Consider the following 12,909-nt stretch of genomic DNA (forward strand, 5'->3'; position numbering starts at 1 on the left):
GCATTTTCTTGTTTGTTTGTGTCTTGAGAACTAATTGACTGATATCAATGGATTTTTTTTCAAAGGTATATAATGAAAATAGGTACTAGTGTGGTGAGCAAAGCTTGTTACATATATAAAGCTTATCATATATTTTCATTATCCTTTTAATTTTTCATATATTTTCATTATCCTTTCAATTTTTCAATTGACGTTCGGTTAAATTTTCAGGCATTTTACTTTATATCCAGCAAAATCACAACTCCAACTAAAAGATTTGGATTTATTGGAAATCATCTATAAAATACTTCTTAGTCTGATTTAATGTAGACCGGGATTTCTCACTTTTTGTTGACAATATCTTGAGGCGGCAAATATGGCAATAAAATTAATGCTGCATTTATTTTAGCTGTAGAAACTATGTATAATGGAAAAATTCATAATAATGACAAATCATGTAACACAAATTGACATAGAAAAACTTATAAATTTAGTGCATGAAGTGGGAAAATAAACAACAAAAAATGCTTACTATTATTATTACAATTTTCAAACATGCTATACTATCTTTTCTTTTTGAATCGAGGTTAAACATTAAAACTTCACTTAAATAATTTATTTTGATTTGCGAAAAAATTGAAAAAATATTGAAAATATTCTGCTGAAATATCAAGCACAAATATAGAGTTCTTTATCTAAATTAATATTTTCTCTATCTTAAAATGATTTTATCAAATTGATATTTACTTTACTTCATGTTTATGCAAGTAAAAAAAAAAAAAGCTGCACAAATAATGAACATAAGCACTTATTGCTAGAAACATCTGCCGCAGGGAAAGAGATTATATAAACAACGTGGGGTAAGCTGGTAAGCATATTGGGGGATTGGTATTAAGTATTTGTTTAAGAAAATAAAAATGCAGAATGAAACAAATTTGAATTATTAAACTAAAAAATACACTTCGTTTAACAGAATTATTTTTTTTTAAATTCATGGAGAAGAATGAAAGCACATAACCATGTAATATATTCCATGTTGAAATTAAAAGCTTCAAAGTTCTATGCCTTTTATAAAAGCGCTGTATTTATCATCTGTGTTAGTTAAGCTACGGTGGAGGGGTTTTTTTTTTTTTTTTTTTGTAAGTTTAAATTCGTACAAACTCTTTAGTCATGTTTGTAATATTTTTAACGAAATAAAGGAAGTACGCTTTTGGAAACAAATGTCAACGAACCAACATTTTCTTTTACAAATAAAAAAAAACAACGCTAGCTAAGCCTAACGTGGAAGTGACTCAAAGTTAACACACACAGAATTCTAAACCTAATCGAACCGTTCGTTTTCAATTTTAATGTGTTTTAAATACAACTACAAACACAACACTAAACAAAAATGTAACAATACATAAAAGAAGGCACATTGCACATACAAATTTCAATAATTACTAACCTTTTTTATGAATCCTTTAGAATAATTGAGGTAAGATAATTTAACGAGCAAGTACAAGATTGAAACGAAAACTCCCAGAATGCACTGCAATGTAACGAAATTGGGACGAAATAATTTCGTGAAAAATTTGAGATTTCTGGTTTCGTCAAATATCACGTGATTCGGTGACGAAAGGATCGTCGAAAATTACGAAATAGTGCTCGAGGATTGCCGAATCGTCAAAATTGAGCGTTTCATTTTTGACAGTGTTTTTGCATTGAAAACATAGTTAAATTCTTTTAAATGTAATACCAAAATAAGGAGATTTTTTTTTTTTTTTTTTTTTTTCGCGTCTGATAGAATGTGTTTGGAACTTCCATGTTTCATAGAATTCGAATTATAACGTTTTTTAAAAGCAGATTTTAATAACGGTTAAGCCTTTATTCACGCAATTGATAACCGAATTCATTGTTGGCTGACAAGGAAATAAAACGCAATGATTTGAAATTTTTATCAGTTGCTAGTTTCTAGTTAGTAAGAAAGAAAATACTTGATTTTTAATAATATAAGACTTTTAAAAGGATTTTCAATTTTCCCTCTTGATTCTACAGTTGCAACTCAGTCAGGGTTTTTTAAAATTTTTAATTTTGTCTTTGTTTGTTTAAAACAATGTTAGGCGTAAAATACAAAAATTTTCAACCGCAATCTAGTTTAGTTTCCCATTTCCAATGAATTATTTTTTCAGTCAGATTTCGAAACTATGTCGCTTTAAAATATACCAAAAATACTGTATTTTGCATTGCCACTGCAAAAATAGTGATCTAGTGTTAGTTAGAATAAGCATTCAACAAATATAAAAACTACACCATATAGCCAAAAGCTCCTGGACAGTTCCAGAAATTGATATTTTTTCAAATTTCTTGAGAAATATCTCACGAATTGTTCTATAGCTTTTGTCACGTACTAAGTAAGCTTCCTTTCACACTTTCCAGTAAATCTCAATCTCGCTTGCATTTAATAAATTGACTACAACTATTGAAGGAGCAAAAATGTTTTTCAAATCATATTACATGGTACATCTTAGAATAAGCTGTGAATTTCGCAAATTAGTTTCATTTGTTATGTCACTAAGACACCGCGTTAAAATAATCTGTCAACCACTTGTGTTTTAGGGAGCTGAACAAGAGGATAACGGAAGACCAAGCACGGAAGTCGTTCGAAAGGTCTCAGAAATTGGAACAGGAATTCGCAGAATATTTCACAGGTACGTTTATGAAAATCGACCGAAAAAAGAGTTTTTCCTTGGTATCAATTTCTGATGGTGTTGGAAAAGTAGCAATAAAATTTATGAAAGGAAATTTTACCCTATTAAGTTGACATATTTTACTGACGCAAGGTGTTCGAATCCTTCAATCTATTTTTTTAAAAATAATAATTTATATTAATAATAAAAAATTGTTAATTTAAATTTTGAAATTTTTAAGATAAAGAAAAAAAGGTGTAAATACATTAAATCAGTAGATTTCATCTCTTTCACCAACAGGAACCAAAATTTCACTCAAAACATAAAAATTGAATTTTGCAAAACACTGACTTTTGCAGCTTTCGTAAAAACTGGTCAAACTATTAAACAATTGAACTTAAAACTATTTTCTCTGAAATATTGTCAGAATATCTTTAGAGCATTATTTTATTTATTTATTTAATTATTTATTTATTTATTTATTTATTTATTGAATCTCCTCAAACCTTTCAAAGAACAGCTCATTACTCGTTTCCCGTAAACCAGGGCCGAACTCAGCTCGAAAAGGTGATGTCCCACGTAGAATTACATGCCCATCCGAACTTTTCGAAGGATTCGCAACCTTCGCTCAAAATTTAATCAAGGGTTTTTTTTTTTTTTTTTTAAATAATACTTTCACCTCAAACGACAACGTTTCTGCACTCGCAAAATGTTATCGATTAGAAAAACTGTTTTTAGGTTCCCCCTTAGGTTTATCTATACTCTTAAAGCTTGCAAAAGTACTCTCATTTTTTGAAATTCATTTTTTCATTTGAATGTAAACTGACCCAAGATAGTTTATCCATTAAATTGTTAGTTGCGTTTCGTACAGAACTTTCGTTTTGAAGTATTGTTTTTTAAGTAAAGAACTGTTGTGTAAAGCGCCCTCTTGTGAGAAAAACCCGTCCCAGAGTGAGAAAAGGCGCGAGAGAGAGGGGAGTCGGGTGCTTGAGCGGAAGCAAGCAAGTGATGGGAACTCTGAAAATTCATGTTATACTTCCAGATGGGAACATTCAGTGTTAACTTATGTGTTTAAGTGTGTTCATAGTTGTACTTGTAATTAGTATGAAATGAAACGTGAGTGTCTCGAAAGAGAAGGACTTGTTTTATTTGTGTGAGTAGAATCAGTAACGAGAGTTTGAAGATCTATACTTACAATGTTTCTGTCTGCTAAGCTGATTTTCATAACGAAAGGAAGGAAGTACATTTCGGGCTATATTATTATAGTATTAAAGGCTAAAAGAAGGAAATATTTTAACATTCAGATTATTGACTTTTTTAGACAAAGCGGGGGAGACTTAGTTTTTCTTTAACATAAACATTTACAACAAGCGAGAAATTAATTGCATTAAATCTTAATTTTAGTTTTAGACTTTGATATGGTGAGTGGAGTGAAATTTATTTTAACAACTGTAAAGGGTATTTCAATAGCTGTGGGTATGCTTGCAGTAATTAAATTTTAAAACATGTTGACTTTTGAAATCCAGATAAGGAGCAAATGATATTACTATTATTATTGCGACACAACTCTTACTTCATACAATATGGATTTAAGCTTTATTACTGTTAATCACACAATTTTCACTGTTAATCACGCAACCAGAGGAACAGCGTGAATGCTTCAGAAAGTAGTTATTCTCTTTAGTTACTAGCGAACAGAGGAACATAATTAAATATTGAGTTTCTCCGGATCAATCTTTGAAGGAATCATTAAAAGAATTTAAAAAGCAGTTTCATCAACTTTCGCTGTTATTGTTATAATTTTAACTGCGATGAAGGTACAGAAAAATTAAATTTTCTGTGTATGAAAAACTGGTGCAAAATATGAATAAAACGATTTAACTTAACTAATACATTTTTAAACTAAACTTCCATTCAAAAATAACATTTTTGTGATTTTTAACGATGTTGAAACTGTGTCAAAGTAATTGCTGCAATTGGTCGGGAGGTAATGAAAGTTTACCATAAGACAGAAGTTGTGTACTGTCCAGGGCCCGATTAAGATATCAGAGGGCCCTAGGCCATGTGCTTTTTCGGGGCCCTTGTGTAGTCAACCCTTACAATTTTAGAAAGTGGTGAAAACAGTTTTAGCTATTGGTTAAAAAAAAAGTAGCCATTTGGGGGTCCCTAAAAAGTGGGGGCCCTAGTCCACGGCCTAGTTGGCCTATTCAGTAATCAGGCCCTGGTACTGTCTTCATTAGTTAGAAATAAGTAAATGTATTTGTCTTTCAATATTTAAAACTAAAAAACATATTTTCCCCGCTTTTTATGCGATTGAAATAAGAATGAGGTCTTAGAAGTTTGGTAAGACTTCATTTGGAGTATGCTGTTCAGTTTTGGTCTCCTTATCTTAAGAAAGACATTAATGTATTGGAAAGGGTTCAAAGGCGAGCTACAAGGCTAATAAATGTACTTTCTCACTTAGACTATGATTCCTGGCTTAGAAGGTTAAAAATGTACAGTCTTGAGCAAAGAAGAGACCGAGGGGACATGATTCAGTTGTTTAAATTTATTAAAATGAAAGATGTTACGGGGCTGAAGTTTAGCACTGAAAACAGGACAAGGGGTCATTGTTTTAAGCTATTTAAATCTCAGGCTAACATGGATGTTAGAAAAAATTATTATTATAGCAGGGTAGTGGAACCTTGGAACAGTTTACCAGAAGAGGTGGTAATGAGCACGGGAGTAGATAGTTTTAAGAGGGCCATTGTTCTTCACTGGGGATTGTAAATTGACTAGGACCAGTCTAGCTGGGCCCAGAACCTGTTGCTGGTCGCCACTTTTGTATTTGTATTTGAAATGATCGGAGGTTTATTTGATTAATATAGCTTTCTTTCAATGTTATTTTCTTGCACGTACATTCAATTGTCTTTACTTGTCACTAACTGTCCCTCTTTCTGTCTCCCTCTACAGCCGTGGTTCAAGGGGACACGCCGGAAGAGATCTACTCTAAGGTCAAGGAAGTGATCCGGGAGCAGTCCGGACCCACGATTTGGATATCTGCCAAGGAGAAGCTCTGATAGCCCCGGACAATCGCAGCGTCCCGAGCAGAAACACAGAGAGACAATTTCGTGATATAACATTCCCGGTCACTATTCTCTCATCGATTCACGCATTTTCATAATCGTTATCCCACATCGTGTCTTCGTTTTTCCCCATTTCCTGATCCGGAAATATATCGCATGAAGGGAGCCCCCCTTTCTGCAGACGACCGTAAAAGAAACGCAAAATCTTAATGGAGTGAGTGGATGTGAAAGTTTGGGGTCGATGAAGTATTTTCCCATTTTTGTTTAAGTAGAAGTATCCACTGCTCCAAACCATAGAGCAATCATGGATCATGTCATCGTCATAACAATTGCGATTTCGTCGATTTGAAGGTCTCTTCAAGGCCAGTCAAATATTTTTTAACGATTTATTTCATTTGAAGCGCGAAAACAAATTACTTGCCCAAAATATTTTGAGGGTTAATTGCCAGAGAGATGCAAAAACTGCCGTTTTGAGTTAAACTTGAGTAGTAGTTGATAAAACTGTATTTGAAAGGTTGCTTCCAAGGGCGCCCATATAGGGGGGCAAGAAGGGCTCAAGCCCCCCCCCCCTTAACATTAAAACTTACTTGCTTTTAGTACTTTTTTCTTTGCGAAAAGGATAAAAAAGCATTTCTTTTCCAGTCTATAGTGAATAAGTTATTAAAAATATCAAATTTTCATAGCTCTAATCTGTTCTGAAATCGGTTTATATGGGGAAAATATGCTGCTAAACCATGGAGAAAATATCTGAGCCCCCCCCCCCTTAAAATTTTGCATATGGGCTCCCACGGTTGCTCACACCCAAATCTTTTAACGTATTAATAAGGGTTGCTAATGAACCCAACCCCTGTAGAAAAATGATCGTGCCTCTGATGTTTATATAACTTGGTTTATCAAAGAAAAAAAAAGGTGCCAGTTAACTAGTTTCTGATGATTTCTAAAAAAAAAAAAAAAAAAAAAACTTCTTTTTTTCTAAAATAAAGACAGTTGTCTGACAGCTTACCTCAGTTCTCGGCAAAGTGTTCGTTTAACCATTAACGCAGAGGTAAGCAGGGCCCGATCAAGTCCAATTTCCCCAAAGTTAATCAAAAATGTCTCGGGAGTGAAAAGTTGAACGCCGTTATATTTTAATGTTTTACATCTTGAGCAATGAATTTTGCTAATCAGCATCATATTCGGAGTTTTGTTAACGTAACGAAATATGCCCTTTGGGACTCCAGGGCCGAGGCTGTCAGGTTAGTTTGAGCATCATGAGGGCAAACATCTATTGCACGATTGAAAATGTTACGTACGATTCTCTAAATGAAAATGGAGCTGATCGGTAAAGACTAGTCTTAAGTTGATCTGCGTACCAGAAATGAAACTAAACATCCAAGTATTTTGTGGTAACGGATAATCATCCCATCCTTTCATTTATTTTTTAAGCATTTTCTAAAAGTGTTATAATATTCCAATGGCTTTAAATGTCTGTGTTTGTTGATATAAGATTAGTTAAATAATAACTGAAATGTTCGTTTTAACTAATTGATTGTTTTTGTTCTTCAAGCAGTCAATGCACAAAACTCTGCGAATGTACAGTAAAAAGTTTCATAGTTAAGGAATTAAGGAAACCTTAAAATTGTTTAAATGCAAACTTTCGAGAGGAACAACATTCTTTTTTCTTTTTTTTCTTACAAATTTATACAAACCATATTTTGTCCGAACAGCAAAATTTTAAAACTTTATGACGTATCAAATGGCCCTTATTGTGCAATATAATTCAAATCAAACAATTTCATAACCGCAAAACATCGTATTTACAAAGCTTAAAGCCAGCTCTTCCCAAATTTCTTCTCATGAAGTCTTCTAAGATGTGTTTATTTTTTTTCAAGAACACTGGGTCGATACTTAGATGCTGTAACTATTGTGCTATGTATGTGGCGGGTCACTTCGTTGTCGCATGCACGAGTTCGCGTGCAGCATAAGCCACGTCTGGATTAGAGCATGAGCACATCCTAACGCATTACGTCAAAACGTCGAAACATAGCTTCTGCTCATGCGCTGAGGGCCGGGTGAGTCTCTCTCTAATCTAAACGTTGCTTTAGATCGATAAAATCTCCTGTGAAAATATTGGTCTGGGTGGAGATTTGTGGTGCTTGCTGCATGCGACCCATTCAAAGTAATCCACGAGCACGCTCCTTCGTTCTTTCTCACGTCGGAAGATGGCGCTGCTGTGTTTCTCCTCGGGACAAGCCTTGGATCTGAGTGCACGTCTTCCCGACATGAACTCTGAGCTCGAGAGAATCTCTCGTTCTTGTCTGCATTCCTCAATTTCTGTTGACAGTTCCTCCCCCTCTTTTCATCGGCTCGAGTCTTCGTTACAGAACGACGTCTTCAATGTGTACCCGAAAACAGCAAGTGGTGCTTTAGTCTCTCTAATACTTTCCGTAAAGTATATTCCGTTGAGAAACATAACTTGATAATTGGTTCAAATGGAGTTTCGGCTCGAAAATGCTGGTAGATCCTGATAAACTTGGACTAGACAACATAATTTTGCATATCCTTATTACAAACAGATTATTGCAACTGCGATGCATTTTCATTATTTTGATGCAAAGATCTTTGAAAACATTAATTGCAACGTATTTAAGCAACGTGTTTAAGATGTCCACATCCTTCTGTATGCACTTGTGTAGGCCTTCTTCTAATACCACCCATTTCTTGTTGGCGGCAGGAATCGATGAATTTCTTCCTCAATTGGTCTCACAATTTATGGGTCGAAACATCGAATTCAGGAAGGAATTCCTTTACAGAGATGTTATAACAAATTATGGTCGGTGTTAGCAGAAGACGTACAGAATTCGTACAGCTTCGTAGCAGGTAGTATAGGGTCGTATTTCAGGAAAAAAAAAATCAGTGGCATTTCGCTTCGAAATGACGTCATAACTCCTGCCTCAAACTGTCATTGTTTGTGGTACTTATTCGCTGCGACGGTTGAGGCGAAGGAGACATGAGGTTAAGCTGAAAATGAATGCCGCCGATTTTTTTTCTTTCTTGAGTATGACTCTATCTGTACCTGTTTGCGGTTGTTAAGCATTCTGCTAATACCGCCCATTAATTGCTGCAACATCTCTGTACAGTAATTCTTTCTTGAATTCGAAGTTTCAAATTATGCATAGTGCGAAAAATTCAGAAAGACATTCGACAATTCCTGTAGAGGTGCTTCAAAAGGTAATGGGCGGTATTAGCAGAAAACTTGCAGAGTGCGCACAGAAGAGTGGTTTAGGGTGGTTTTCCAGAAAAAAAAATCGGTGGCATACCGCTTCGAATTGACGTCATAACTCTTCCCTCTAACCATTTCTTTGCTGCGACGGTTGAGGAAGGAGTTGTTACGTAAATCCGAAGTGGAATGATTTCGAGTGAGTAGAGGAATAAGGATCGTGTGGGCATCTTAAAGATTTTTTTTCCTTAAACCAGAGTATTTGGAGTTTTAAAACAACTTGCTTTTGAGTTTATTGTGTGCTCTTTTGCTTTTACGCAAATAAAGCTAACAATTCACATTAAATGACTCTTTCAAAACCGGACGTTACCGGCCACTAAAAATTTCCACTAGTGTTTAAAACGATGCAGTATCACGAGAAAAAATATTATCTTTACTAATACTAAAGCTGAAAGCCTCTTTCCGGATTTTCTCTGTCCGGATCTCTGTGACGCGCATAGCGCCTAGACCGTTCGGCTGATTTTCATGAAACTTGGCACAGAATTAGTTTGTAGCATAGGGGTGTGCACCTCGAAGCGATTTTTCGAAAATTCGATTTTGTTCTTTTTCTAGTCCAATTTTAAGAACATCTTCCCGAGCAAAATTATCATAAGATGGGCGAGTAAATTACCAAGTTATTATAACGTAGGACCGTAACATGGGCAAGCCAATTGGCGAGAAATTCATCATACATTATTTGTAAATATACAGGCGAACCAAAAGACCTTTTAATTTTCTACTACGGGCAAAGCTGTGCGGGTGCCACTAGTAGTACGTAACGGAATAAAACGCACCAGCAGGAAAGCATTAGAGTGCTAAAGACCCCTTCCAATCTGGAGAGCATCGAAGTTATTAATCTGTTTGTGTCACTTTATGAAGGATGAAACTGTTTTTCACTGGCAAATAGAGATTTTTTTAAAAACTCGTTTAGCATCTATGTATAAGATTGTCGATTTTGCTTTACATTATTGTGTTTCGTTCTTTTCGAAATTATTCCGGAGAACAGATTCGACATTTAATGTTCATCTTTGATTGTACCTGAATTTTAAGGAACTGAAAACAGGTGTAAATGTTGACATTCGCACACTTCTAGTAATGAGCTACTTGAAGCGTTTGACAATGTTTTTCATGTGTGCGTGGTACCGATTTATGGCCCCGTTTTGGGAAGGGTGAAACCTTCTTTTCAAATTTAAATGTACAAATATATTTTGTAGAACTTTCACCATTCAAAAATCATGAAAAGCATTGAGAGTTCTAATCAGACATCTTAGTAAAAATGTTACCTAGCCAAAATTCAAGGAAATGAAATTCGTTGAAAGATTACTAGAGATCAGTAACAATTCAACGACCCGACCAATCCTAAAATGTGTAACGCTCGCATTTCCCTTTAATGAATTCTTCTGATTACTTTAAATTATATGAATCAAAAATAACTTTTTCTGTATTTTTGTGAATGATAGCGTGATGGTCATACCCTTTCATTGAATTTCACCAACAAGTGCAACTGTCCCTAAAACTGGGTCATTTAAGCACCATGAGACCCCTTTGAAACAGCATTAAAAAGTTCATTGACTCAAATGATCGTCATTTTCCATATAAATTAACAACAAAAAATTAATAACCTAGTTATATAAACTTTCAGTTTTCTGAATGACATTTCTTAGCTGAGTGACGGGACGTACCTTAAGAGACGCATCTGTTGCTGTGATCTTGTTAAAAATGTTTCTGGAAATCTTCAAAATTTCATTGCATTTTATAGAAGTTTAGTCCATGTTCTTTATAAAGTTCTGGTCATAAAAGCAATGATCTGACATACTTGGAGTCTTTGTTGAACTTTTTATGCTGCAAATGACAGTAGTAGCCACTTCAAAGTTTATATTGAGAAAATAGGATTCCAGGTCTCTCAATGATTCAAAAGTGCACCAAATGTGCAGGACGTATTACCTAATCCACGTTTGAATCCATTGGGAATTCTGGAATCCTATTTTTTTCAAATATAAAACTTGAAGTGGCCACTACTGAAAAAACTACTTGTACTGACTCTCTTGCTAGTGCAGTAACTGTTTTTGTTTGGAAACATACTGAATCCTCTACTGCCCACCGTAACTCTGGGGTCCCAACAAATATCATCCTTACATTTCCCTATAAAGAGCGTCATTCCTTTACTGATTAGTGTGACCTGAGTGGTGCGATATGGCATTTACATTTAGGTTGTTGCTGCTGTAACAAAATATTATTTCAGTCACAGAGTTCCAAACCTTGTTTCGAAAACTTAAAAACAAAAATCTCTTGTCTTAAAACCAAAATCCACTTTATATGTGCTAAATACATTATTTCATAACATTTTGTGTACATAAATATATTTTGGGAAGTAAAAATTTGAGCAGTAGAGGGTTGAAGATGCTTAAGAGGAAGAAAAATATCTATTCCTCTTACTCACTGATGGTGATATAAAATTAGTAAATTAAGATCAACTATTTTGGTGCTTTTCTCAGGATTATCGTTTATGGGATGAAACTATTGCATTTTAATGTATTGATGCAAATTGCTCTATTTAATTGCGTCTTATAGCGGTAATTCTCAACCTTTTCACTACTGTGAACCACTTGGTACTCTGCTTAAGCAGAACTCATACGATAGAAGTAATATTTTCAGCTTCAATGAGATAATGAGATGACATCTGCCTCCAGCTCTGTTTATGCACTATTCCTGACCGAGGAGTTCTAACGAGAACGAAACTGCAGTCTCAGGATGTAATAACTGGGCTGTCTGGTACATTGTATATACAAGGTGTTCCAAAAATGATTGATACATTTGAAAAATCAATAAAAACTAAACGGGCAGCGATAGAAATATACCGTTCGTTGCATTATGCTTGAGAGATCAGTCAAGTTCCAGACTTTGCATATTAGTTACAATGTTCCTCAACAGATGGCGCTGCTGGTATTTTAAAAGGTATAAAAGAAAACGCGGACTGTATGATCGCCGAAATGACTGGTATATTTGAAAAAAACTAAACAGGCAGCAACAGAAATACACTGTTTACTTGCAAAATGCTTGGAAAAACAGTAAACTTTCAGACATACACCTGCAGCCTCCTCTAAATACTACCTCGCAGCGCCATCTGTTGAGGCACATTGTAACTAATTTTGAAAGTTTGTCTGTCTGAAAATTTACTGTTGTCCCAAGCGGGACAACAGTAAATTTTCAGTAAAAAATTCAATAATTTCCAACAAACGGTATGTTTCTATCGCTTCCCGTTAAGTTTTTATTGATTTTTCAAATATATCAGTCATTTTTGGAACACCCTGTGTTTTCACAACGATTATGTTAGGTGAACTCAAAAGTTTTCTTTAATAAATTAAATTTAAGGCTACTATAAAAATGCTATAGATTGATTTTCACTAGCTGTTCCCGGACCACATGAAAATTGCCCGCGGATCATTAGTGGTCCGCCAACCGCAGGTTGAGAATCACCGTTATATAGACCAGATGAGAAAAATAATAGCCGTTCATCAGAAGGGGAAAAAAAACGTTATGTTAGACAGATGTGAAAGAAGTTCCTGACGATGTGATATTAAAATTATTTAGCAAACGAAGGGAAGAAGGTTTGACTGTTTCTTCCCTCACCGGGGAGACGTTGATTGTGAAGAGTACCTGTTTCGATTGCACTCTCTCTGTGTTACCGACGTCAATTTTTGAGCCTTAACTGTATAAAGATCGCCGAGGGAGAGCATAAATTTTATATAAAAACTGTTGCCCCGCCTGCGAAAGTACTTATTGCTCATCAAACTCTTTTTCTCGTTCCGAATGTACTAAAATCATTTCTTCTCTCTCAAAGAAACATTCTATAAGATATTTCTGGACAAAGGGTACACCCATCTTTGTCCATTTCTTTGAGTTTCTTTTTTTCCTAGAACAAAACCAATTGTTACTTTCTTCTTGTATAGAAAATGTA

The 12,909-nt window shown here is 34.8% G+C and overlaps 1 protein-coding gene across 1 annotated transcript in view; it reads left to right on the top strand.

Annotated features, from left to right (window-relative positions):
• Positions 1-2,782, top strand: part of LOC129216806 (disks large homolog 1-like) — a 175,217-nt gene extending 172,435 nt beyond the window's left edge. Inside the window, exon 22 of the mRNA XM_054851023.1 lies at positions 2,578-2,782. Within this exon, the coding sequence (XP_054706998.1) occupies positions 2,578-2,782 (205 nt within the window). The remainder of the gene's footprint in view (positions 1-2,577) is intronic.
• Positions 2,783-12,909: the final 10,127 nt, after the last annotated feature.

This window comes from Uloborus diversus, chromosome 2 (genome assembly GCF_026930045.1).
Source record: "Uloborus diversus isolate 005 chromosome 2, Udiv.v.3.1, whole genome shotgun sequence".
In the NCBI taxonomy this organism is placed as follows: domain Eukaryota; kingdom Metazoa; phylum Arthropoda; class Arachnida; order Araneae; family Uloboridae; genus Uloborus; species Uloborus diversus.